Source organism: Amaranthus tricolor, chromosome 15 (genome assembly GCF_026212465.1).
Source record: "Amaranthus tricolor cultivar Red isolate AtriRed21 chromosome 15, ASM2621246v1, whole genome shotgun sequence".
NCBI lineage: Eukaryota > Viridiplantae > Streptophyta > Magnoliopsida > Caryophyllales > Amaranthaceae > Amaranthus > Amaranthus tricolor.
Genome location: NC_080061.1, coordinates 2,131,972 through 2,159,312, shown reverse-complemented (window position 1 = coordinate 2,159,312; position 27,341 = coordinate 2,131,972). Strand labels below are relative to the sequence as shown.

The 27,341-nt window shown below is 31.8% G+C and overlaps 1 protein-coding gene across 1 annotated transcript; it reads right to left on the bottom strand.

Annotated features, from left to right (window-relative positions):
• Positions 1-17,198: 17,198 nt before the first annotated feature.
• Positions 17,199-18,724, bottom strand: LOC130800825 (protein BRANCHLESS TRICHOME). The gene has a single exon (XM_057664508.1). It carries the CDS (start codon positions 18,400-18,402, stop codon positions 17,494-17,496), a length of 909 nt encoding a protein of 302 aa, XP_057520491.1. The 5' UTR covers positions 18,403-18,724; the 3' UTR covers positions 17,199-17,493.
• Positions 18,725-27,341: the final 8,617 nt, after the last annotated feature.

The following is a 27,341-nucleotide window of genomic DNA, read 5'->3' as shown; positions in this document are numbered from 1 at the left end:
TTGTTAGACTAATACTTGTGATGATTTTAACATATTTGGAGTATACTTATTATGTTGAGCAACATACTTAGTTAAGTCCCATAATTTACTTGAATCTTTTAAGTAACAAAATTTATATGTTTGTGGAAAAACATCTTCTTACTTTCTATTGTGGCCGATTTTTATAGATTTACAAGTGATGATTTTCTTAGTTTAGAGATAAAATACTCATTTTATAATGATCTTAGTTTATAGAAAGATTCATGTAAAAAAAAAAAATGAAAAAAATGTTTTACATGAACAAGTTTTAACAAAACTAGTGGAATAAAGAAATGAGTATAACTTACTCTATACTTGGTGGATTTCTTCAAGTTTGGTGTCTATGGAAAGCTCTTAAGATGAAGATTATTTTTATGGGAGATTTGAGTTTATAAACATAAATTTTCAGAAGTTTTAGATGGGTTTTTGAAGAAGATTTGATGAGAAAAGAAGGTGTTTTAGTTATTGAAAGTTTAGAGGATTCTAGTGTTTGTTCATGGATGAACTTGGGAGCAATGTGTTGGGATTTATGGCTGAATAACAATTCAGAAAATTGAGTGCTTTTGCTTCAAATATTTGCCTCTTGCATGCTTGTAATGATGCACAAGCTTTGGGTAGAACAAAAGGGGTTTTGGGTAGTGTGATTGGCTTGAGTGTGTAAGTGAACAAGGAGCTACTAAGGGGATTTGGGACAGCTATATTAGCTGCTGTTTGGGGCTGATTTGGAGTGTTTTTTGTCCTCAATTTGGTCTATTATGGTATAAGAAAGGTTTATCTAAGATAGTTTAAAGTTTGGGTAAAAATTGTTGTACATGTAACAAGTTATGTAACTTGTACTTCATGTTTAAAAATCACTTGTATATGTGAGAAATATTTAATTTACTCCCATCATGGTTATATAATATGCTTGGGTAATAATTAAATTTTTTTTGAACTGTTATGGGTAGTTGCTCAACTTTAAGTTTTACCTCCAAAGTTTACGTTACTTGTTACGATTCATAATCATGTTACGAATTAACAAGTTTCTTATCATCGTAGAGATTTTTCAAATTACTACCATCACTAATTAAATTATAATTAGTAACGAACAAATATATAAGAAAGAAAAAAAAAAATTAGGCGCTAAAAACGACTAATGAAATCTTCTAACAATACGACTGTTTCAGTCTTCCCTTCTTACAAGAGTTTCGTCCTCGAAACTAACTCAAACTAATAGTTATAAATACATCACTCAAATAAGTAAGGGTATCTAATTAACATGTCGTCCTCTTTTTCCCAAGTAGCATTGTCGGCATCCTGTCCACTCCATAGCACTTTCACAAGTGGAATCGTGCGGCTACGGAGTTTTCTAACCTCTCGACCGAGGATCCTCAGGGGCTTTTCCTCATACTGCAAGCTTTCAACAAGCTGAATTGGCTCATACTGGAGAACATGTGATGGATCAAACACATACCGGCGCAATTGCGACACATGGAACACATTGTGAACCTTAGCTAATTGTGGGGGTAATGCTAACTCATAAGCTACCTCTCCAACTCTACGTAAAATCTCATAGGGTCCAATGTACCGAGGATCAAGCTTCCCCTGCATTCCGAACCTCTTGATTCCCTTTGTTGGCGAGACTTTAAGGAACACCTTCTCACCGACTTGGAACTCAAGTTTCCTCCTCCTACGGTCTGCGTAGGATTTCTGTCGATCTTGGGCAGCCTTCATCCGGTCTCTAATGATTCTGACTTGTTCAGCGGTCTCTCTGATCATCTCTGGTCCAACTAGCACACCAGACCTCCCGGTATCCCAATAAAGTGGTGTCCTACACCTTTGGCCATACAAGGCCTCATACGGAGCCATACCAATACTACTCTGGTAGCTATTGTTGTAGGAGAATTCTATTAATGGTAAAATATCCTCCCACGAACACTGAAAATCAAGGGCACATGCCCGAAGCATATCCTCTAGAGTCTGGATGGTCCTCTCCGTCTGCCCATCTGTAGCTGGGTGAAAAGCGGTGCTGTAATTAAGGGTCGTGCCGAATGCCCTTTGTAGCTCATTCCAAAATCGAGCCACAAATTTTGGATCTCGATCTGAAACTATTGTCATCGGTATACCATGTAGTCTAAGTACTTCTTTCACATAAGAATCAGCTAATTGTTTTGCTTTCCAAGTTACTTTAGCAGGAATAAATCTGGCAGTCTTAGTGAGTCGATCAACAATCACCCAAATAGAATCATTTCCTCTTCTCGAACGGGGCAATCCAACAACAAAGTCCATACTCACTGATTCCCACTTCCACTTAGGCACGGGAAGTGGTTGCAACTCCCCCGGAGAGCGCTGGTGGTCAATCTTGACTTGCTGACATACTAGACATCGAGCTATGAAATCCTCGACATCCTTCTTCATGTTCATCCACCAAAAGTATTGTTTTAAATCTGCTAGCATCTTATCCCGTCCTGGGTGGACAGAATACATAGTCGAATGTGCCTCCTTGAGTATTTTCTCTATCAATTCAGGATCTCGGGGCACGCATAACCTTCCCTCTAGATGAATACTCCCATCTTTAGCAATTCTGAAGTCTTTAACTGCACCCTTTTCAATACCAATCTTCAACTCTGACAAGAAGTCATCATACTGTTGTAGCTCACGGATCTCCTCATGTAGGCTCGGTGTTGTACTCATAGAATTGAGAACGCTGTCGTATGATCCCTTCTTAACCACAATCAATTCTAGCTCCTTCATCTCCACATAAATCTCGTAGGGCACTGAAATTAGTCCATTAATGACCATTCTCGGTTTTCGGCTTAAGGCATCTGCTACACGGTTTGCCTTTCCGGGATGATACTCCAAAGTGAGGTCATAATCTTTCATCAATTCTAGCCACCTTCTCTGCCTCATGTTAAGCTCCTTCTGTGTAAACAGATAAGTCAAACTCTTGTGATCGGTGTAGATCTTGCAAGTAGTGCCGTAGAGATAATGCCTCCAAATTTTTAAGGCAAATATGACTCCAGCTAATTCTAAATCGTGCACTGGATAGTTCTTCTCATTTGGCCTCAATTGTCTCGATGCGTAGGCAATCACTTTCCCCTCTTGCATGAGTACACAACCCAAGCCCTCTAAAGATGCGTCACTGTATACCGTGAACTCTTTCCCATCCTCGGGCAATACAAGCACTGGAGCCGTTGTCAACCTTTTCTTCAATTCTAGGAAAGCGTCTTCGCACTTTTGTGACCACACAAACTTGGTATTCTTTCGAACCAAACTGGTGATCGGTAGTGCGATCTTAGAAAACCCATCAACATATCTTCGGTAATAACCTGCCAAACCCATAAAGCTTCTTACCTCAGTTACACTAGTCGGTGCTGGCCAATCAATGATAGTCCTTATCTTCTCGGGGTCCACTGTTATGCCATCTTTTGAGATTACATGACCTAGGAAGACAACTCGATCCAACCAGAATTCACTGTTGCTCAACTTCCCATAAAAGCTTCTTTCCCTCAATTGTGTTAATACCAATCTTAAGTGCTCCTCATGATCTTTCTCTGTCTTAGAGTACACTAAGATATCATCAATGAAAACCACAACAAATTTATCAAGATAGTCATGGAATGTTCGATTCATCAAGTCCATGAATGCTGCAGGGGCATTGGTTAACCCAAACGGCATCACTCTAAACTCATAGTGCCCATATCTGGTGCGAAAAGCAGTTTTAGGAATGTCTTCCTCCGCTATCCTCAACTGATGGTAACCAGATCTCAAGTCAATTTTAGAGAAAACTCCGGCTCCTTTCAACTGGTCAAATAAATCATCAATTCTAGGAAGTGGGTACTTGTTCTTGATGGTGATTTTGTTCAGCTCCCGGTAGTCAATGCATAGCCTCAAAGACCCATCTTTCTTCTTCACAAACAACACTGGAGCTCCCCATGGTGATACACTTGGTCTGATAAACCCTTTATCTTGTAACTCCTCGAGTTGGGTTTTTAGTTCAGCCAACTCAAGTGGTGCCATTCTATATGGTGCCTTTGAAATCGGGCTTGACCCTGGAACTAGGTCAATGTGAAAATCAATCTCTCTCTTTGGAGGTAACCCAGGTAGATCATCAGGGAATACATCAGAAAATTCTCGCAATATCAAGATCTGGCTTAAGTCGACCTCCTTGTATGTTGACTCGCTCATGTGGTAGACTTGGGCTTCCCCACCTCTCTTTGGAAAGGTTGTAAGTCTCTCAATCATCTCTGGCTCGATATTAGGTATGGTCCCATCACTAAAAGCTACTTGATCCCCTGGATTGTTCCCAACCTTTACAATCCTCTCATAGCACTCAATCACTGCCCTGTGTTTACCTAGCCAGTCCATTCCTAGAATGATATCAAACCCTCCTAAGTCAAATACAATCAGGTCTACATGGAACTCCTTACCCTGGATTACTAATGGGCAATCAATCAACTTTGTATTACATGATACCGTTGATCCATCGGGTAAGTCAACTCTATGCATTATAGGGCATACATTAACAGAACAGTCCAAGGATCTCACAAATGACTTAGAAACATAAGAATTGTCGGCCCCAGAATCAAATAAGACACGGGCGGACTTACCAAGCAATAACAGTAATCCGGAAATGACTTTACCTTCTGTCTTAGGACTCAAAGTGCTAGGTTCCTCTGCTGTAGTAATGGCAAAGAATTTTCCTCCTCCCAGGCGCTGGTTTCCTTGGCCTCCAGAAGATGAGGCTTTATTGCCTCCTTTATATTCAAGGCGAAGTTGAGAGTTATTGTTACGCTGGTTCCCTTGATTTCCTGAGTATCGTGCTCCACCATTCCCGGGGTTTCCCCGGTTCTTGCCCCAACAATCTCGAGCCAAATGACCTGGTTTTCCACAATTCAGACACACAGCCTTACCTTCACAGTTGACTCCCTTAGAGTGCCATTTCTTGCATCTATCACACAGTTGACTTTTTAGCGGGTTGGAGTTTTGTGGGTTTCTACTACTGTTGAAGCGGTTTTGGTTTTGATAGTTTCTGAGGTTTTGGTTTTGATTCCCCTTGAAGTTTCCCTCAGCTCTGGGCTTCTTGCTCTGACCTCCCTGGTCTCCTCCAGATCTCTTTTTCCTCACATCTTCCTCTCTCTTGCAGACCATTTCTTTCTCCACAGCATGTTCATACATAGCTTGAAAAGACTCATATTGACCCATCAACTTTTGGTAGCTAAAGTTGAGACCATTGTAGAAGCGATCCATCTTTTTCTTTTCATCAAGCACATAATCTGGGGCAAATCGAGCCAACTCCAAGAACTTGTTAGCATATTCGGTAACGCTAAGAGAATGCTGCCTCAGGTAAAGAAATTCTGATTCTTTTTGTCTCTGTAGAGCTGCTGGGTAAAACCTCTCCCTTAGTTTCTTCAAGAAATCTTCCCATCTCCAACTGGTGGGTTGTGTTGCTCCACCAGCAGATGTGGAGGCAGCTAAGACACCTTTTAGGGCTCTCCACCAAAGCTCTGCAGGTCCCACTAGATAGAATGCTGCAAGTTTAACCTTAAGATTTTCTGGACAATTTACCACCTCAAGAATTTTCTCGGTTTCATTGATCCAATCTTCAAGGACAACTGGATCTGTAGCACCATTGTAGGTCTTAGGCCTGTGGGTAGCAAGCCTTTTGTAAAACTTAGTCTCGTCATCCACACTGGCATGTTGGTTGGCTATGAACTTGACTAATTGAGCATTGGTCTCTTGGATGACTCTGAGTTGCTCGGTTAGGAGATTCAATTGTGCTTGGGGATCCATTCTTTCCCCAATTTCCTCTAGGTTCCTGCCAAGAGGTAATAACTAATTAATAATTATGCCTTTAAGACAAATAGATATGCACTTGCATAACACACTTTCTTAACTTTATTGATTTAATGGCTTAATAACTTCATCAATTTCCATCCCATTGGATCACTTGTTTAGCAATTTCAACACTTTTAATGATCATTCCTCAACTTAATTTACCATCATGCATAGACAACTTAGCCACATAATTGGATCATCACTTGCTTACAAGAAACTTTTAAGACTTCTAGTTTACTAATGGTACTTAGTTAGTATCCTGATTTAATTTAGACTTACTACTTAAATCCTTTCTTTACCAATAATCCCTAAATTTTAAGCTCATTTCTTAATTACTTCCATTAGTTAGCTTCAACTTCTTTAAGTTAAACTCGTTCTCTAATTTTCCTGATATTTTAGACAAGCTTCCAAAGCCTTGGCTCTGATACCAACTGTAACCGCCTCGAATTATGAAGGCAAACACTAATTGGAATTTAGTATTAATCAAGCGGAAGCTTACCTTTGCCAACACAATTAAGGGGTTACTTAAAGGTTAAACTAATATTCAAGTATAATTCTTGAACCAAACCAAAGCAATATAACGGAAGTCTTAACTGTCCAAAATATAGGAAAATTACAACCAAATCGAAATAAGTCCAAAATTCAAATTACATCCTTAAAATAGTCTAAATCTAAACTAATAATCTCTCAAATAAAATAAAGAGATCTAAACAAAAGGGGAGTCATACTCCAACTCGGGTTCAACTTCCGCTCGCATATCCATTCTCCGTCGAGGTGCCATAGGGGTTTACTCTAAAAACAAAACCATTGGAAAAACATACAAAGCATAGTATCAGCAAAAAGGCTGAGTATAAACACACTGGTGTCCGTCAAACAAGTTATTAAAATCTTTCTTTTTTTTTTTTTTTTTATTTGAGTAAATTCATTTTGAAATATGCTTTTTCATTTGATAAATCATATTATGATTCAAATGAAGTTCAATGGCTCTATAGTAATTTAAAATTCTCATTTTTCATTATAAATCATAAGATCTCAATGGATCCAAATCAATTTCAAACTCATATCATAAGTTTACATGGGTACTCTGTGAGTCATCCTGTGACTCGTTTGGTAGTCGGTCTACCGTCCGCGACATGTCCGGCAAGTGTAACACAATGGTATTGTGAACAATACGCGCTCAGCATTGGTGAGCCGTTTAATCATGCACACAACATTTGCTGTGGCATATGTACCCGCCATTTAGGCTAAAACATTTTTTTGTACATAATATATATCTTGTAATTTTAATAGCATTTGAAAGTCAAAAATATTAACTTTCTCCATATGATAAACATCTTTTATTTGCACATAGCAAAACATACTTTATTTGCAACTTAGCAAAATCAAATCATAATATTTCCCACATGGGTAAAACATGCTTAGCATAATCATATCATTAAACATAACCTTTGTATTATATTGGGGCATCACTAGCATGTATGGAAATTCATAGTAACAAAAAGTGATTAAAGATCAATACGATTTTTTTTAAGGAAACCACTAAAATGTTTTGTTCCAATCCTTCTTAAAGTAAATATAACTTAAAAGGGTTTTGAAATTCATTCAAAACAACTAGAATATGATTCATAAGTCTATAAAATCATTAATACAGAAGATTTCATAAAACACTATTTTCTTAAATACGAGATAGTTTTGCCGGTAATAAAATCGATAATTGATTTACAAAGTACATATTAATTCTCCAACAAGGCCCAAATTAATCAAGTCATTATAATACCTTATTTAAAATAAATTTAAGTTTGTCCCATCAAGTTATAATGGGTTATGCGTATTTATAACGATCTTACAATTATTTTCGACAATTTGGGTATTTACTGTTATTTAAATGGTCTCTTAAATCCGTAAAATTTATAAACCGTCTCATTTAAAATTAATTTATACTATGAGGCAGTAGGTTATTAATATAATTATAATTTTTTTTATATAGGTTTATTTTTACCCAAATTTAATTAACAATATTACACTTTCTAATAAATAAACATTTTCTATTATTTTGATAAATTAGTAAATAATTAATAATTTATTTTATAAAATTATACCAATGTTCCAGAAGTCATATAATATGTTTATTAGGCCATTTGAACTTATAAAACTCATGTATGATGTTTTATTATTTTGTATAGACATTTTATCGATAAATAGTATAAAATAGGTTTAAAATTATTTGAGTCCGAATAAAATATTATAAAAACTTATATGATATTCCAGAAGCTATTTTAAGGGGTATAAAATTTTAAATAACCATTAAAAATCATGTGGAATATTTTTAATAATTAATATCGTTATTTTACCGATAAATCGAATAAAATTTATTTAAGTCCATATATGGTCACGAAAATCCATATAAATTTTTGAATATGTATTTACTGCTTATATAAGTGCCTCATAAAATTTTCATGTCCAAAAGACGTCATTTAGTATTTATTTTGTATTTTACCGTTTTCAAACTTACCGATTATTAATAACCGAGTAAAAATTATTAAGGTCCTTAAATGTCAACGAAACCTTCCCAAACTCTTACCAATTTTACCTACTGTCCATATGAGTATGTGATAAAAATTTCAAGTCCATATGTCATTGTTTGGTAATTATTTTATATTTTACCATTTTACAATTTACCATTAACAATTTAACGATTATTCAAAAATTTAAAAAAAAAATTCCAAACTAAATATATTCTGGCCAAATCTTGTTGGAGACATTATAATATATTTTTATTAATTATTTTTGATGATGAAGAGTTCATCTAATACCATGTTTTATAATAAGAGTATTTAACACCTTAAAATCCATTAAAATATCAATTTAACGAATAATCTCAAAAAAAAAATATCCAAGAAATTTTCTTAACATATAGCTACTGAAAATTTCTTTTAAAATGAATTTCAAATATTTTCAAATTCATATAATCATTTCCATCACAATAACTTTCACAAAGTAGTGTTAAACATGCCTTTAAACATACAATAATTTATAAAATCAACATGCATGATGCCCACAATAATAATACATGTAATAAATTATTTCATACTCAAATTTATCATTTTGACATCATCTTTCAAGATTTAAGAACTTCTCTTTGGGAATATTTTTTTTTTTTTTTTTTTTTTTTTTTAAAAAGTTTATACACAAACTTTCCCAACTTGTTCTTAAATCCTTTAAAAATCACCCCATGTGACATACCTCGACTCCAAGCCTATATAATTATTCCGTAAGCTCCTACGCGTTCTTAGAAGCGGTTCTAACTTCGGGTCCTTGCCCTTCAAGTCTCAACTCCAACTCTTCAACTAAACATATTGCATTCATCCAAAAATCAATAATAAATTTGGATTTCTAACATGCACTTAACTTTTCCTAGTTAGAGTTGTTAGACTAATACTTGTGATGATTTTAACATATTTGGAGTATACTTATTATGTTGAGCAACATACTTAGTTAAGTCCCATAATTTACTTGAATCTTTTAAGTAACAAAATTTATATGTTTGTGGAAAAACATCTTCTTACTTTCTATTGTGGCCGATTTTTATAGATTTACAAGTGATGATTTTCTTAGTTTAGAGATAAAATACTCATTTTATAATGATCTTAGTTTATAGAAAGATTCATGTAAAAAAAAAAATGAAAAAAATGTTTTACATGAACAAGTTTTAACAAAACTAGTGGAATAAAGAAATGAGTATAACTTACTCTATACTTGGTGGATTTCTTCAAGTTTGGTGTCTATGGAAAGCTCTTAAGATGAAGATTATTTTTATGGGAGATTTGAGTTTATAAACATAAATTTTCAGAAGTTTTAGATGGGTTTTTGAAGAAGATTTGATGAGAAAAGAAGGTGTTTTAGTTATTGAAAGTTTAGAGGATTCTAGTGTTTGTTCATGGATGAACTTGGGAGCAATGTGTTGGGATTTATGGCTGAATAACAATTCAGAAAATTGAGTGCTTTTGCTTCAAATATTTGCCTCTTGCATGCTTGTAATGATGCACAAGCTTTGGGTAGAACAAAAGGGGTTTTGGGTAGTGTGATTGGCTTGAGTGTGTAAGTGAACAAGGAGCTACTAAGGGGATTTGGGACAGCTATATTAGCTGCTGTTTGGGGCTGATTTGGAGTGTTTTTTTGTCCTCAATTTGGTCTATTATGGTATAAGAAAGGTTTATCTAAGATAGTTTAAAGTTTGGGTAAAAATTGTTGTACATGTAACAAGTTATGTAACTTGTACTTCATGTTTAAAAATCACTTGTATATGTGAGAAATATTTAATTTACTCCCATCATGGTTATATAATATGCTTGGGTAATAATTAAATTTTTTTTGAACTGTTATGGGTAGTTGCTCAACTTTAAGTTTTACCTCCAAAGTTTACGTTACTTGTTACGATTCATAATCATGTTACGAATTAACAAGTTTCTTATCATCGTAGAGATTTTTCAAATTACTACCATCACTAATTAAATTATAATTAGTAACGAACAAATATATAAGAAAGAAAAAAAAAAATTAGGCGCTAAAAACGACTAATGAAATCTTCTAACAATACGACTGTTTCAATAATTTTTGCAATTTTCTTTTTAATTTCATCAACTTATTTTCTTATTCAATGTATTATTGCTAGTATTCTCTTACAATGTATTTCTATCATTTTATAATTCACACTACATTTAAATAGTAACACTATTTATCTCTAATCTTATTTATATGCAATCTTTTTTTATTCTATTTAAAACCTAATTTTTTATTTTGTTATTTTTCTAATTTTTGTTTGGTAAAAATTAAAAATTTATTATTTAAATATACATTATAATACATATAACAAATATTACAAATATTGTGTAACAGTAAAAGAATTGTATTAACATTTGTTTAAAAGTAGTGCAAGTAAATGAGACAGCTCTTTAAACTGATCGAAAAGCCTTGGAAACCAAAAACTAAATGTCACCTCATCACCATTGACTAACGGTGTCAAATTATTATCTAAGTAGTAAAGTTTTGTATAGATTTGATCTATACTATTTATTTGTGTTTTGACGTCAAAAAATACTTTATAAAAATAACAATTATTTTTACTTGATAAATACAATTAAATAAAGTATATTGAAAATATTTACTATTTTTTATTAAATTAATACACATTAAAATAGTATAAATCACTCACTGCTAGTGTACCATCCGCGTTACACACTTACTCCGTTAAATCTAACAGATGCCTGGCTAGTCTACTCTCGTTACCTTGGTTTTTACCTTGTAGCTAGCCTGTAGGCACCAGCACTTAGACTAATAGCCAGCTTAGGTCGAGGATGTTAAATTAAGAGAATAATAATTAAAATTTAGTGAGATTTTAATAAAAAATCATATAATAAATTCAATGGTCATATTCGCCTCTACTTTATTATTTTTTTTTTTCAAAACTCATTTTCATACGTTATTGACTTGTATATCTCTTCCTTCAATAATGTTTATTCCATTTTAAATATTGTATCGTAAGGAGAAAAAAATTTAATTAATGTTTTTAGGACATATTTTGAAATAAAGTATAACCATGTGATATCTCGTTAGATTCGTCTTAATGTATATTTTTTTACTATGTATTTTTTATAATCTTTTATTATACGTATATGTTGAGGTTTAAAATTTATTTTAAAAACTGTACAAAAAGTAAACGAGAATAACAAAAAAGAAAAAATGAGTAAAAAATAGTTAGATTTTTTTTAATAATTAAAATTTCATTACCATATAAATTAATGATACATTGCATTATAATTTGTTCACATTATCACTATTAAATAGAAGTATCAACTATTAAACCGACTTTTAGAATAAACTCCTTTGGACATTACTCCCATTGTCCTATTTACGAGCTTTGTTCCTTTTTACATCACATTTTCACCCAATATGTTTTGATATATTTCAGTTAAACATTAGATGTAATTAATTTCTTTGTCTATTTGAGATTATACATGAAATTAGCCAATTAGGTATAGCACAAAAATAAAAAATGTAGTACGAAAAAAAATGGAGGATGAGAGAAATGATAAAAAGTAATGAAAATAATTATACAAAAAGAAATACTATAAAATTAAAGGAGACAGACAAAAATGAAAGATATAACATTTTTATAAGGACCGACGAAAATAAAATAATGTTAGATGTAATCTCTTTCTGAAGATCTTTCTTGAGTTGCAAGGTCGGTTCTAGTGGTTTCCTAGGTAGTCGACCGCCTAGGCCCTCCGAAATATAGGACCTCGAATATTACTGGTGCAATTCATGTCCGATTCCGAGCAACACTTTTTAAATGATTTGTTCGTAAACTATTTTATTTTGAAGTAATATAATGTTATAATACATTTTGTTTTAAAATATTTTTCTTAAAGTGGAAAAAATTTGATCTTTTAATATAATAAAGTGTCCCACTTTAAAAAGCATCGAAAAAATAAATAGAGCCTCCAATATCATTACTCCGCCCCTGTCAAATTCGAAAACTCTTTGGCTACATTTTCTTTTATGGGTATAAATTGTCATTTTTCTTCATTCCCTTACCCTAACGTTAGATGTAATTTCTTTCGGATGATAATGATATTTATTATAACAAAGTAGAGTAATTGCTTAGATGTCAATATGTCATGCAATTTGATCATTTGTAATTATATTAGATTTATTTTACTTTTAATGTTGATTATTAATCTATTTTTACTTATAAATATAGAATTTTAAATTCTATTATTTTAATAGAATATAAAAATAAAACCATTTATATTAAAATAAATTTAAATTTGTATATCAAGAAAAAAACCTCATTATTGAATTATCGACCACTACCACCACATTAACACAAAGGGTGATTTGATATACTTGAATTATATTCAAACAAACTATTCTCAGACAACTTCCAAAGGTATTCTCTTTCTCTTTTTTTTAATTTGTGTGATAAATTTGAAATAATTAAATATGAAATGTAAAGAATATAATAAACTCATAAATGATATACTACTATATTTCTTTTTATTTGTTTGTTAGTTAAATTTCTATTAAAATATAATAAATAAATTGAAGAGGAAGTAGTACTCTATAATTAATGAAATTATTATAGCATGATATCACTAAAACTCTAATCCCTTTATTCCAAGAAATGTATAATGTCAAAGTTGACAAAATATTTGTAAAGCAACTTGCCGAAGATGAACATTATGATAAAGCCGATAAACAACTGTAATTGATCACATGATTGTTTTATGGGTTCACTCTGTGTAGATATATTATATCATATTAGTCTGTGATAACTGATAACACTTAATGAGTTTTACTTTTTTCTCAAAATCATATAATATTAGGAGAAGTTCTCATCAAACATTATATATAAGTCTACTACCCATTATTCTTTCTCACGTGTGAACTATTTCCAACAACAATAAATATATGTGTACGTATTTAATTATTTTTCATTGTTAAAATATATTTTATGCCTAATGAATTTGACTTTGGCTTGAATTGAAATTCTTCTCAAATTTTGCTAAAATTTATTAACATCAACTAGTTTTATGTTCATTTTTAGTACAAAGAAATTTATCCCAATGTGTTTCACATGTTGTAATAAAAAATAAAAAGAAAAATGTTGAGGAAGTGTCATAGAAGAACAATTTTGACCAGTACTGATACTGTGTTTATGCAACACAAATATAAAATGACAGTTGGCGCATTCTTTTGATGAGCAAATTAAAAAGCCCAACAATTGCGGGGTGAAAATATTGATAATTTTGAAGCAGTTTTTCGATACTGGGCTTAAATTTAAGGGTCCTATACTCTTACACTTACCTACCCTTTAATGAAAATTTGAAAAAAATAAGACAATTGAACAACTTTTTTCCCAAAATAAGCTTCGTAAAAACTTAATTTTCAAAATAAGCGTCCGTACATCCAAACCGAGGTTTGGTATAAGTCGCTGTTAGTAACAGCGAAAGAGGAAAAAAAATAAAATAAAAATAAAAGGCTAAAGTCGCTGTTAGTAACAGCGACTTAAGCCCTTTTATTTTTTCAGCTTTCTTCTTCCTCATTTCAGTTCACGATTTGTTTTTTCATTTGCAATACTTATGAGTTCTCCTTCTTCATTCCACTTTTGTAATCAACTTCAATTCTTCAACTAAACTCATCAAACTCCAAGTTTGTACCACTAATTAGTTCTGTCATCTTCCTACATCGACCTAAGGTTTTTTTTTTTTTTTTTTCCATTTTTGGAATATTAGGGTTTGTTGAATTTTAATCATCTTTCACATTAATATAGGTTCACAAACTTGCAATTTACTAATTCTTGTTGATCTATAGCTAATTGAGGTACGTTTTTATTATAAAATTTATTTGGTATTGATTTTAAAATGTATGTCATGTATAGTGGTCATTTACACTTAAACTCTACGAATATGTCGAATGTAGTTTTTATTTACCTTGATCTTCATAATTAAAAGCTTATTCGTGAATTTTTTGTTGAATTGAAAATGTATAGTGGTCATCTATATTTATGAACATGATGGTGATGTTGATTTTGTATGTGTTGTTGTAGAAATTGATTCATTTCGTGTGACTGTTGTATGCTTTTGGAATGGTTCAATTCGATCAACTAGTAACAATGTTAAGTATGTTGGGGGAAGACGTAAACTGTTTGCATGCAACTCATACATGAATTTGAATGAATTTAAACATTTTATATGCTCTAAGATTGGCATTGACACTACAAGAAGTACTATTAATTTAAGTTTTAAGTACAATTTGAATGGAGATTTGTTAGCTTTTCCGGTTGAGGATGAGGAGGCTATAGATGCAATGTGGGAGTATTCATGTTCAACAAATCCATATCAAATTACATACTTCATTCGTTAAGTTAAACTACCGTCGCTAACTAAGAAGGCTTCTTAAATTTTCTCATAATCCTTTCAGTCTCTTCTTTCCTATGTGTCATATCATCCATTTGTCACTTTAGATTAAATACCTCATCTTTAAGCTCTTTTTTTTCCTTTGCAAGCCGTATTATTAAGTCTCTCTGCCATTTTGTACCCTCCTGAGCAATCCATCTAAAGCATGTGCATCTAATTCGTCAACCAAGTAGAAAGGGCAAGCAACAAATTCACGCCCTGGATCGAAGTCGCTCCAATCTGTATTAATCTCAACTTCATAACCACAATTACAATGCTCTTCAATACAATGCTCCTTTGACATCTACATAATACATATAATATAGTAACGTAAGTGAACTTTCAAAAATAATATTAACATTTATAAATTGAGAGTAAAACTAACATAATACCTTATGTTACCTTTAAAAATTGATTGAAAAGAAGAAGAATGATGTAGAATGGATATAATGAAATATAGGAAACGATGGAGCTATTTATAGAACATCATTACAACGGTTATTTTCAAGTTCCTAACGGCTATTTTTCTAGTTAACAACGGCTACTTTAATTCATAAAAAAATAAAAATAAAAGGCTAAAGTCGCTGTTAGTAACAGCGACTTTAGCCTTTTATTTTTATTTTTTTTTGGGATCTTTCGCTGTTAGTAACAGCGATTTAACCCGAGGCTAGACTTAGATGTACGGACGCTTATTTTGAGAAATAAGTTTTCACGAAGCTTATTTTTGGAATTAAGTTGTTAAATAATCTTATTTTTTTCAAATTTTCCCCTTTAGTTTGTGAAATAAATTCTACGTTTTTTGTATGTCATAATCTCACCATGTGACATTCTTTTTACTTTGATTAAATAGTCTAATAATATAAATTTTTAGCTTATAGACTTCTTATTTTAAAATAGTTGTATCGCGAGACGGTTTCATACAAATTGGGCCAATTAATTTTTACTTGCAAGACTATAGCACGCTAATACGCTAATCACAAGTTAGTGCTTTGACTTTTTAAAATGAATTCTCTTTAACAAGCAGATATGGACTTATGAAATTTAGTTAAATTCGTCAAATAAACTTTTTAAATATTAATTTTTTATAATTTAACTTATTTATGTATGAAGATATTAACAATTAAAAAAAAATATTTACATACGTGTTTTAAAAGTGTTGCAAGCAAAACTAAAACAAAGAAAATATATAGGTGTGTGAAATTCGGAAATCATGGGCGAGCTATAACATGGCTAAGGTAGGTTATGGCTGTAGGTGTCCACTTGGTATTCGGACCGTTTTAGATGTAATATCTTGAATGAGTATAAGTAACGAAAATTTAATTTTGATTTTTGTATTTGTATTGGAACATGGTCGATTTTAATTAATCGAGTTAATTTTGAATATCTTTAGCTGTGACCACCTTAAAAAATTTACAAATTTTTATTATTTTATCCCATTAAAATTGCAATAAGCATACATTTCTACTTTGTTAGTTTAATTGTTTGGTTATTATTTATTACCTTATATCAAGACGAAAAATTTGAAATATGTGGATAAATTGAGAAGATAAATAAATATGTAGTGAGAATTAAATAGAAAGTGCGACATTATAGCCCAAATTAGAAATTAGAAATATAATGATGGATTTTAGAGTATAATAAAATGAGTCCAAATGCCCATTTTAGTTAAGGTACAATAACAATTCACAATCTTACCACAAGTGTGATTGAATGAATAGATTAATCTAAAACCCCATTGTGCAGACTATTGATCATTTGTTCAGTGGATACTTTTTTCGTTCTTATTGAAATTTACAATTTAAAAGTTAGTTCTCAAACGCATCTTAATGGAAATTTTATAAATTTTATTTCATTATAAATATATTAATTTTGAAATATTTTGTTAATCAAATAATCTAATTTTCTAACACATTTTATAAGGAAAGGAAAATATATATTCACAATTTCCTAGGCAATGAAAAGAAAATTAATACATCCTCCATTCCAATATACTTGTTACATTTTACTTTTTACTCAATTTAATGCGTAATTTAGATAATTTATATCTTAAGTTGTGATTAATTAAAAATTATAAAATTTGATATTATGAAAGTATTTGATTAGACGATTCAAATAAGATCTTACTTGACTGCATTCTTTTAAACACATTAGCCACAGTATATAAAATAAACTTAAAAGATGAATAGTACCAATATTTCTTATGCAGCAACTATTTCAGAACAGAAAAAATATTACACTAAAATGCCATTCGCCAAATTACTAGATTTTATGATATGAGCAAAATCTTAAAACTCGCTCTTTTGGATCAAACACCACAAGACGCCGACACTATGAAAAAGGATCTACTTTTCAGTAATTTATATCATACCTAATCCAATAATTATCTTATCATATCATGTATTTAACTATTTATATTATTAAATACTTCATATACTTCTACTTCCATAAACAACTTGTACAATCATCAAAACAGTAACATCTAAATTAAATTATCCCCATAATCCAAATCAAAGAAATTTTTATACCCTCAAACATAATTTTCATCATATTCAATGAAATAATCTAATTTATTTTTTTTTTTACCGTATTACAGGATAGGTTGAGAAAGAGAGTTGAAAGCAAGAATTGAATGTAAACCCATATCTTACCCGAGCAAAGTGATACGAACAGCAACCCAGACAAAATCGAATACCCACCTAATCTAACTTGGAATAAGATGATCATGATGTGAATAAGGAAGAGGATACTTATGCTTGAACAAAACTTTTAGTTGAGCTTTTTGACATTCAAGCTTACTAAAACCACCACCCAAATCTTTGGACTGTTTACTACCATTAGAACTACAAGAAGTAGAACTACTATTATTAGATCCATTCTTAGCCTTAATAGCTCTTTGAAACTCCACAAACCCCTTAATTCCTTGCTTAATATGAGGATTTTCAGCTTCTGGAGATGCTTTTCTCTGCAAATTTACAGTCTTACCAGTTGTTCTATGCTCAATTAAACCCAGCAATCTCTTTGATTCTTCAACATTATTGTAATTATCTGATGTTAATGATTGATTAACAAATTTGTTGTGATAAAACATATGTGCATCAGCTAATTTCATCTGAACTCTTTCTTCTCTTAAAACTTCAGCCATTCTTAACATTTTCCTTTCTTCTTCCATTTCTTTCTTCATCTTCTCCATTTCTTCTTTAAGTCTTGAAATTTCCTTATTAAGATCTTCACAAACACACTTTTTTTCCTTCTCAACTTGATTAACTAACTCTTTTGACAAATTCTTGTTCAAAGTTTCCATCTTTTTCCTCAATTTTCTCTCCATTTCTAGCTCTAATTTCAATTCTGAAATCTGGGTTTTTGCTAGATTTAGTTGATGATCAAAACCCACATTCATTTTTAGATCTGAATGGAGATCATGAATGTATTTAGCACTAGCACTATACTTTCTCTGAAGCTGTTTATGTTTCAGTTTCAGGGGATTATAACTGTAATTAGATGAAATATAAATGGGATTATGGTAAACTTTCCAACTAATTGATTGCTGTTCTTGTTCTTGATCTTGAGACATGATGTGGTTATCATGATCATCTGGGTTGGCACTCATCATCACATTCTAAGCATTAGATTTCTTTTGAGAGATAAATTTATAGGTTGGTTGGTCCCTTATGAATTGAATGAGATTTGTATTTTAATGGAGAAATGGAAGCAAAGCATGAACTACTTCTGTACAAAGGTAGGGTCATGAATTAAGTGTAACCAGCAAAGAATTTAAGGAAGGTTGGGTGTTTGAAAAGGGAAAAAAAGGTAAAGAAAGAAGGAAAATCACATGGTAGTGTATCTGATATCTCCTTTTCTTTCACTAGCTTAGTGTGTGTTTGTGTACAAAACAATCAAGAGAGGTCACACTCTTTTTATTATTCCATTTTTTTACTTTTATTTTTTTATTTTTGCCTATCTAGGATTCCAACAATCTAATCTAGTTATGACTAACAATAGATTTAATTCTTACAAGCGGATAATATAAAGGCATTATTATTCATCACCGTCCTTTTTATTTTATCGTCATTTTATAATAAAATTACGATTTTGCTCTTGGACTTAAAATTTATTTAACAAATGTAATCTCACTTAATAACACTATTATCACTTTAAAAACATTAAATTTAAAGTTTAAACGTAATTCCGAACATTTTTATCGCGACCTTATATATATTGAATTTTCAGTAGCGGCCTTGCATGATATACGAATTCAAACACGGTACTATATCTCTAAAATCTCTCTAAAAAGTTCTTTGATTTTAAACAAGCTGATTGCTGGAATCGATTTACTATGGCTAACGAAAGCGACTATGAATCAGATCGGGTACGTACTTAAATCGATCTGAATGGGTGTTTTTTTTTAAAAAAGGAGGAGTCTCACAAAACGTACGAGTGGACCACGGATGAGTCGCACAAAACGTGCGACTGGACCACAGAGATGTCGCACAAAACGTGCCATTGGACCAATGTGCGACTGAATCACGGTCCAGTCGCACGTTTTGTACGACTCCTTCGTGGTCCACTCGCAAGTTTTGTGCGACTCCTCCTTTTTTTTATTTATTTACTTTTAATTATTTACATTATTATCATGTAAATTATATAAATAATTTTTTATTTATTTAGTAATCTATATTATTATTATTTAATATACATTGTAGTAAATTATTTATATTATTATTATTTTGTAATTTATTATTGTTTTCTTCTTCTTATTATTATTTTTATTATTATTGTTATTATTATTATTATGATTATTATTATTATTATTATTATTATTATTATTATTATTATTATTATTATTATTATTATTATTATAATTAATTTAAATAATTTATTATTTATATAATTAATATTATTATTATTTTCTTTTTATTAATTTAAATAATTTATAATTATATATTATTATTATTTTCTTATTATTTAATATTAATTGGTTTTATTATTATTACAATTATTTTATTTTATATTTTTTATTGTTATTACTTTAATATTAATTATTAAAGTAAATTATATTTTTTATTTAATATTAATTTGTGTTATTAATATTTTAATATTAATTATTAAAGTAAATTATAATTTTTATTTATCATTGAATATTTTTATTATTAATGTTTGTATGTATAATTTTTTAATAACCAAATGTATGGTTTATTTCATATTTTAAATTTACAGGACTTTGAAAACTTAGGAGACAATGTAGATTACTCTGTTAGATTTTTTACGTATAGGGAATTTGATTCCGTAGATGAATTACATAGTTGGGCCGATGAGATAGCAATAACAATTGGTTTTCAATTTACACGTGCTTCTTATAAACAAAAAGAAGGACGTTCTAGAGTTAGTTTGTATTTAAGATGTCACTGCTATGGTAATATTAGGGGTAAATTTATGATTGTAACAAGTAGTCGTAAACTAGGATAAAGACCTTGGACAGTGAGGGTGTGTCCTGGGGAAAAAGGTAGACATAACCACCAATTTTCAGTGTACAGAGATGGTCATGTAAGGGCAAATAGGTTGAATGTAGATATTCGGCAGCACATACGACAGCTTAGTACAACCGACATGCAACATGTCCTTATCATGACATCAATTAGAGAAAATTTTCATGTTTTTTTTACTAGTATGAATCAAATATACAATGTTAGACAGTCAATTAGAAGAGAAGAGAGATGGAGGCTAGGACTCTCCTTCAACACTGTCTTTATATGGCCACAGAGCATAATTACGTGGTTTGGATAGACTTGGATAGTAAAGGTGATTTGAGCAGATTATTAGTTGCAAATCCTACCTTAATCCAAATGATGCGCACTTGGTCGTATGTTTTGTTGATAGATACAACGTACAAAACAAACAAACAAAAGTGGCCACTGCGTGAAGATATTGGAATGACGTCAACCAATCACAACTTTTTGGTTGCGTTCTATTTGATGCGAGATGAGGCGGCTGTGTTATATTCGTGGGTGTTACTGGGATTGAGAGATATTTTTGGCAGTATTAGCTTATTTGATACCCTATTTAAAAGGGCACACGCACAGATAACACACCAGCAAGCCAGGATCCGACAAGCGAGATGAGGCGGCTGTGTCATATTCGTGGGTGTTACAGGGATTGAGAGATATTTTTGGCAGTATTAGCTTATTTGATACCCTATTTAAAAGGGCACACGTACAGATAACACACCAGCAAGCCAGGATCCGACAAGCGCTACAGGAATCCATGAATTCTGTTTCAAGGTCGTTGCGACATCATTTTTTTAGACCTTTATATCGCCATGTATCTATTTTTGCCTTGGAGTAGTTGCGGCTTGAGCATAACCGTATGTTAGATTTGGGTGATTATGTACTTAACTAATGCGGTTGTGTACTTCAACGCACCCATGGATTGCCGTGTGCTTGTTATTTATATCAGTCGATCGGTTCACAAGGTGCTTTGTATTTGGATGACATTCATTCATTCTGGAGTACTTTGACGTACACAGAGGTAGGAGATGACACCAACGAAGGAGTACGGCACGCAAACGCCGATGACAAAGGGTACTTTCAATTGTTGGTCGATGAAGTCTTAAAAGCTGATCCGGCTGTTGTACGACGCTTGTCTCAGGTACTTGAACATGAATTACAACCTGATGGAGCCGATATACCTGAGCCTTACGCAAGTCCACCTAGAAAGGGAAGACCAACCACAAGTAAAACCCTTAGAAGAAATAAAAGCGCATTTGAATGTAGTAGATCATCTTCTCATGGTCGAGGGTCTAGATCTTTATCCCGCGGGAGATCCAGTGGTAGATCTAGTGGTCAGGAAACACAATCCTCAATTGAAATTAAGTTTAGTTTCAAATTATCCGGTACATGACTTTCCTTGTCGTTATTTAAATTAGTTCGTTACAGCTTAATCTTACTAACCTTATTTTCAATAATTGCAGATGATCTACTAGGTCGTGATTTTTCTCTGTTTTCATGGCCCAATCACATCGCGCACATTCTCCCTCCTTACTTGTTTGATTGGATTAATGTTATAGGTGATGGTTACTGTGGTTTTAGAGCTATTGCCGTCACAAAGTTGGGAGGCGAGGAGGCATGGCCTCTTTTAAGTCGTGCAATGTAAATGGAAATGCAAATGAACAGAGACCAATACGTAAATGTGTATCTATTGGAGGAGGCGTTAGACAATGCTATATTCAGAATTGGTTCACACAACAATGGACCTGCTCCTTATATTCACTGGATGGAAGCACCGATGACATTGTACTCTGCAGCAATATTTCTTAACATTGGCATTGCTTATTATAGTTCTACCGATGGTAATCCAATGTACAACTGTTTGATTCTTCCGTTGAGGAAAGCAGCGGGTATGCATAGTGTAAATAAAGTTATACATATATGTTGGGTGAATAAAAATCATTTTGTTCAACTATTAATGAACGACGATTCATCTCCACTGCCGCCTGTCCAGCAATCATGGAGAGAAGTAGTTGCCAATTTTTTCAGACATATAGAAACACATTTTAGTAGCAGGATTTTGCTTTGGAATAGACTATACGGGCTACGACCACCACAACGTAATAACACCGCAGAAGATGCTGTAAATTTAGATAGTCCATAGTGTAACACATTGTGTACATCATTATTTAGTTTAACTACACATGTAGATGGGATTCAATTTGTCGATAGTCCATAGTGATACTATTGTGTACATCATTATTTAGTTTAACTACACATGTAGATGGAATTCAATACATGGATGAAATTCAATATGTATAGAATTGACGTAAATTAATAAAAACATTGATGTAAATTAATTTAACTATAATGTAAAAAGCATTGATGTAAATAAATATTAGCATTTATGTAAATTAGTTTGCAATTACAAAAACCAACAGTCTATGAAGGGCCATGCCCCTTAAAAGCTTTCCATTTGGCAAATAAATCTCTAATACCAGAAACGTATACATCTAAAGCATGTGTTTCCAGGGGGGTCATTTCCGCAACAGGAGGCAGTCTCACTAATGGAGCGACTCGACTCGGCCATTCATTTAGAAACTGTAAAAAAAAAAAAAGAAAAAGGGTGTGAATAAGATATTAAACAACATCTAAATAACACAAACACATAATAGAAAACAAATAAATTAAAAAAACTAACGTATTCCGCTTTGCTTTCAGCTAGACCAAAACCGGCACTCACTCCTTCGCCGGGGAGGACGTATGGGTGGGAGGACACTCTGAACCAGTCAACGTAACTAGGATCAGCCTTTGATGGAATAGATGCCCGACGAAGTGCCTTGTCAACAAGGCGGCCACAATAGAAGAACCTACTCCATGCCTCCGTATAAATAGGCGGAGAAGCAAAGGTCACGGAATAGGTACCGTGTGCCGGTCGTATAGCCTGGGTTGGTCTAATAGGAGGGGGGAATAGCTTGCACAAAGCCGATCTGTCGCACTGTCCTCTCCGGCAAATACATCTCGACGATATCAAAGCAAGTGATACCCCAGATGTAGGTGGTGCGTGTGTGCTCATTTAGCAATGCCCTTGGAAAAGTCATGTACGGAGTCCATTCCACCTGCATACAAGAAAAATTAGCATATACAAATAATCTACAAATTAAAATAACATGAAAACAAAGTGTGATGTGATGTACAATACCTGAGTTTCCATCACAGAGTCCAATTTACTCCTACAGTTCCTCAGCTTGTTGATCTCACGACCTGGCTTGGGCATGGACCACATCTCCGCTTTAGTCTTATTAGCCACATCTGCTTGACGAGGATGAGGACGGAAGGACGGAAAGTACTCGTAAATCCATGTCTGAAGCAATGTCAGACAACCAGCAATGGTCTTGCAACCAACCCTAGACGCCATTTTCCCAGTTGCCGATACATATAGGCCAGCGTCACCGCACCCCAGGCGATATTATCCTGATCGATGTTGACGATTAGTATCGGGTGAGGTCGCATGCCGGTTCTGGTCTTATCCGCCTGCATTGTAGAGCCGACAATAGCCATGTAATAGGTTGTCGACTGGGTCTCCATAGCCTAGGACCGGTGGCACAATTGCATAACTTTAGCAATGTTGATTCCACCTGTAGCGAATATCCCTTTCCATCGTGTCTCGGACATGGCTTCCCCAAACAGACCAGCAATAGCACCCTTTTACTCCCCCTCAGCAGGTTCAGCCGATTGTGACCCTTCAATACTTATGCTCAATATGCGTTACACATCGTGCAACATAATTGTCATCTCCCCCCATGGCATGTGGAAGGTGTTCGTATCCGGTTGCCACCTCTCCATGAAGGCCGATATCAAAGCACAGTCAATGTGCTGGTGCATAATATAGGGTAGCCGGCCGAGGGGAGTGACAGGTAGAACATCATAAAGCGCATCAGACATATCCCGCAGTCCGATGATCGCCTCCAACGACTTCTTTCTACTATGGAACTCCAGAAACGAAGGCGTACGCTCAGAGCCGTCAAAATTAACTTTAGCTATGTGCCCGCCATAGCTGGGTATCAGGCGCGTATCTGTGGGCCCCCCGGGCTGGGGCGATGTGACCAACCAATCCGTTCTAGCGGATTGTGAGCGCCTGCTTCCCCGTGGTGGCTCATCATGAACGTGACTATGTCCGGCATGCTCAGATGTGCCTGCAGAACTACGGCCGGCACGCGTGAATTTACCATCGACCCCGCGGACAACAGTCCAATCCACTGGGCGACCTACAACGCCTTGGTACTCAACATCATCATCACTAGAAACCTCCCAACTACTCTGGATGCTAGCCTGGTCATCAAACCGAGTGCGCACTTGGTGCAGCGTACTCGACCATTGGGCATCATTGTGTCTAGCAGCCTCTTCCTGCCTAGCCCTCCTAGCAGAACCCGTTACACCCCTCTTATGAGGGTCCCCTCTGAGTAGGATAGGCCTAGAACTATTCCCGCTCAACAAGTGTCTAAAAAAATCTTTTCCTTTCCCTTGACTACCAACCATTTACTACAATTTTGATAATTTAATTAACTATTAATAATAAATAAAAATAATCAAACGTTACGTTAAGTTAACCACATGAACAAAAGACAATAATTAATTAACATTTTAAACTACTCATTATCAACAAATATAATTTAACTACAACAATATTTAACTAATCATTATCAACAAATATAATTTAACAAAATATTAATTATTATTATTATTATTATTATTATTATTATTGTAATTAATTTTCTAAATTAACAATAATAATAATAATAATAATAATAATAATAATAATAATAAATAATAATAATAATAATAATAATAATAATAATAATAATAATAATAATAATAATAATAATAATAATAATAATAATAATAATAATAATAATCATAACAATAATAACAATCATAACACTAATAACAAAAATAATATTTAAAAATAACATTGAAGAAAAATTTACTAACAATAACAATAATAACAACAACATCACCAACAAAAATAATAAAAATAATATTTAAAGAAAAAATAAAAAGTTAATAATAATAATAATAATAATAATAATAATTATAATAATAATAATAATAATAATAATCACAATAATAATAATAATAATAATAATAATAATAATAATAATAATAATAATAATAATAATAATAATAATAATATCAATATTTAAAAAAAAAATTAAAAACAATAATAATAATAACATCAACAATAATAACAATAATAATAAATAATAACAATAACAATAATAATAATAATAATAATAATAATAATAATAATAATAATAATATCAATATTTAAAAAAAAAATTAAAAACAATAATAATAATAACATCAACAATAATAACAATAATAATAAATAATAACAATAACAATAATAATAATAATAATAATAATAATAATAATAATAATAATAATAATAATAATAATAATAATAATAATAAATAATAATAATAATAATAATAATATTAATAATAATAATAATAATAATAATAATAATAATAATAATAATATTAAGTATATTATTTCAAAAAAATAATTTTTTTTAAAAAAAATTTGGGTGCGTGCGACTGAGCTGCGGCCGAGTCGCGTGCGACTCACTTTTTTTTTTAATTTAAAATAATACGATTCGATTAAAAATTACCTCGATTAATTGTTTGCGGATTGAATTCCTTATCTTTTACTGCAAAAATTTTATGTTGTAATTTTGTTTTTTAAGTGTGATAAAGGTGTTATTTAGTGAGATTAGAGTATATGTAAGAAATTTTAAGTTTAGGGGCAAAATCGTAATTTTATTAGGGGGAGGGGTGACGATAAAATGAAAAAGGTCGTTAAGGATTGTGTAATATAATTTTGTTACTTCATGTTCATGAGCATTTGGCCATAATTATTAAAGAATATAGGTAATATATAGTATGTGACTTTAATCACGAGAGAATTATATATTAGTTTTATGGTTAAATATTTATTTTTGACTTTTCTAATAACGGTTTAATTCTCATTACTTGTAAAAATAATTAATTCTCTCTTTCTTGTAACATGTAAAATCAACTTAATTAAAATCTAAAATTGATACTTAAAGCCTCTTAAATGTGTTTTATATATATATATATATATATATATATATAAATTCTTAAACGTCCCTTTACGAGAGCCCTTAACCCAAAGGGCTATAATAATTGTAGATACAACACATATTCGATGCCAAATATTTTACTTGAATTGAGAAATGAATGGCATTTGAACTAGTGATTTTTTATTACGTTGACTTCTGATATTGCATGTTAAGAAAGCATCCTAGTCAAAAAATTAAATTAATGGTCAAAACTCCACAATAGGGTATATATTCTAACAAATTTTTATTATATATAATGAAAAAATATTTCCTTTTTATCATTTGAAAAATCTAGATTTAGAGTTAACTTTTAAAATAAATTATTATTATGAGTTTAATATTGTTATATGACAGGTATTAGAGACTTGAGAATTATATGTTAATTAAGTGGTTAGAAACCTTTCCTTTTTAACCATATACTGTCTTTGTTTATTTTGTTCTTTCGATTTACTTTTTACAAATTTTTCAATGTAAATTTTAAATTTTAATATCTCTAAATATATATAATAAAAATTATAAAAAAACATATAAAAAAGTATATATTAAGACGAGTCTAACGAGATCTCATATGGATATATTTTATCTTCTAAATATGTGTCAAAACATAATTAAATTTTTCTCTCTCTAAGGTGGAATATTTTAAATGGGAAGAACATTACTGAGGGAGTAAAAAATTTGAATTCTTATCATCTATTTAAAAATTTATTCTCCTTTTCTATATCTTCCATTCCAAATTAGTTGTAATATTAGAAAAATGACACTATTTATTCATCACTCTTAATTTGTGATTAGTTTTTAATTTATAGGTTAAAACATAGTCAATTGAGATCTTATTTGATTCGTCTCATTGCAGAAATTATTATTATTAAATTTTTATAATTTTTTATTATACATAATTTGACATTTTAAAGATTGAATTAATAT

Bases quoted from the DNA above. Each gene is read 5' to 3' on its own strand.
- LOC130800825 (XM_057664508.1), bottom strand. From the start codon at position 18,402: ATGATGAGTGCCAACCCAGATGATCATGATAACCACATCATGTCTCAA.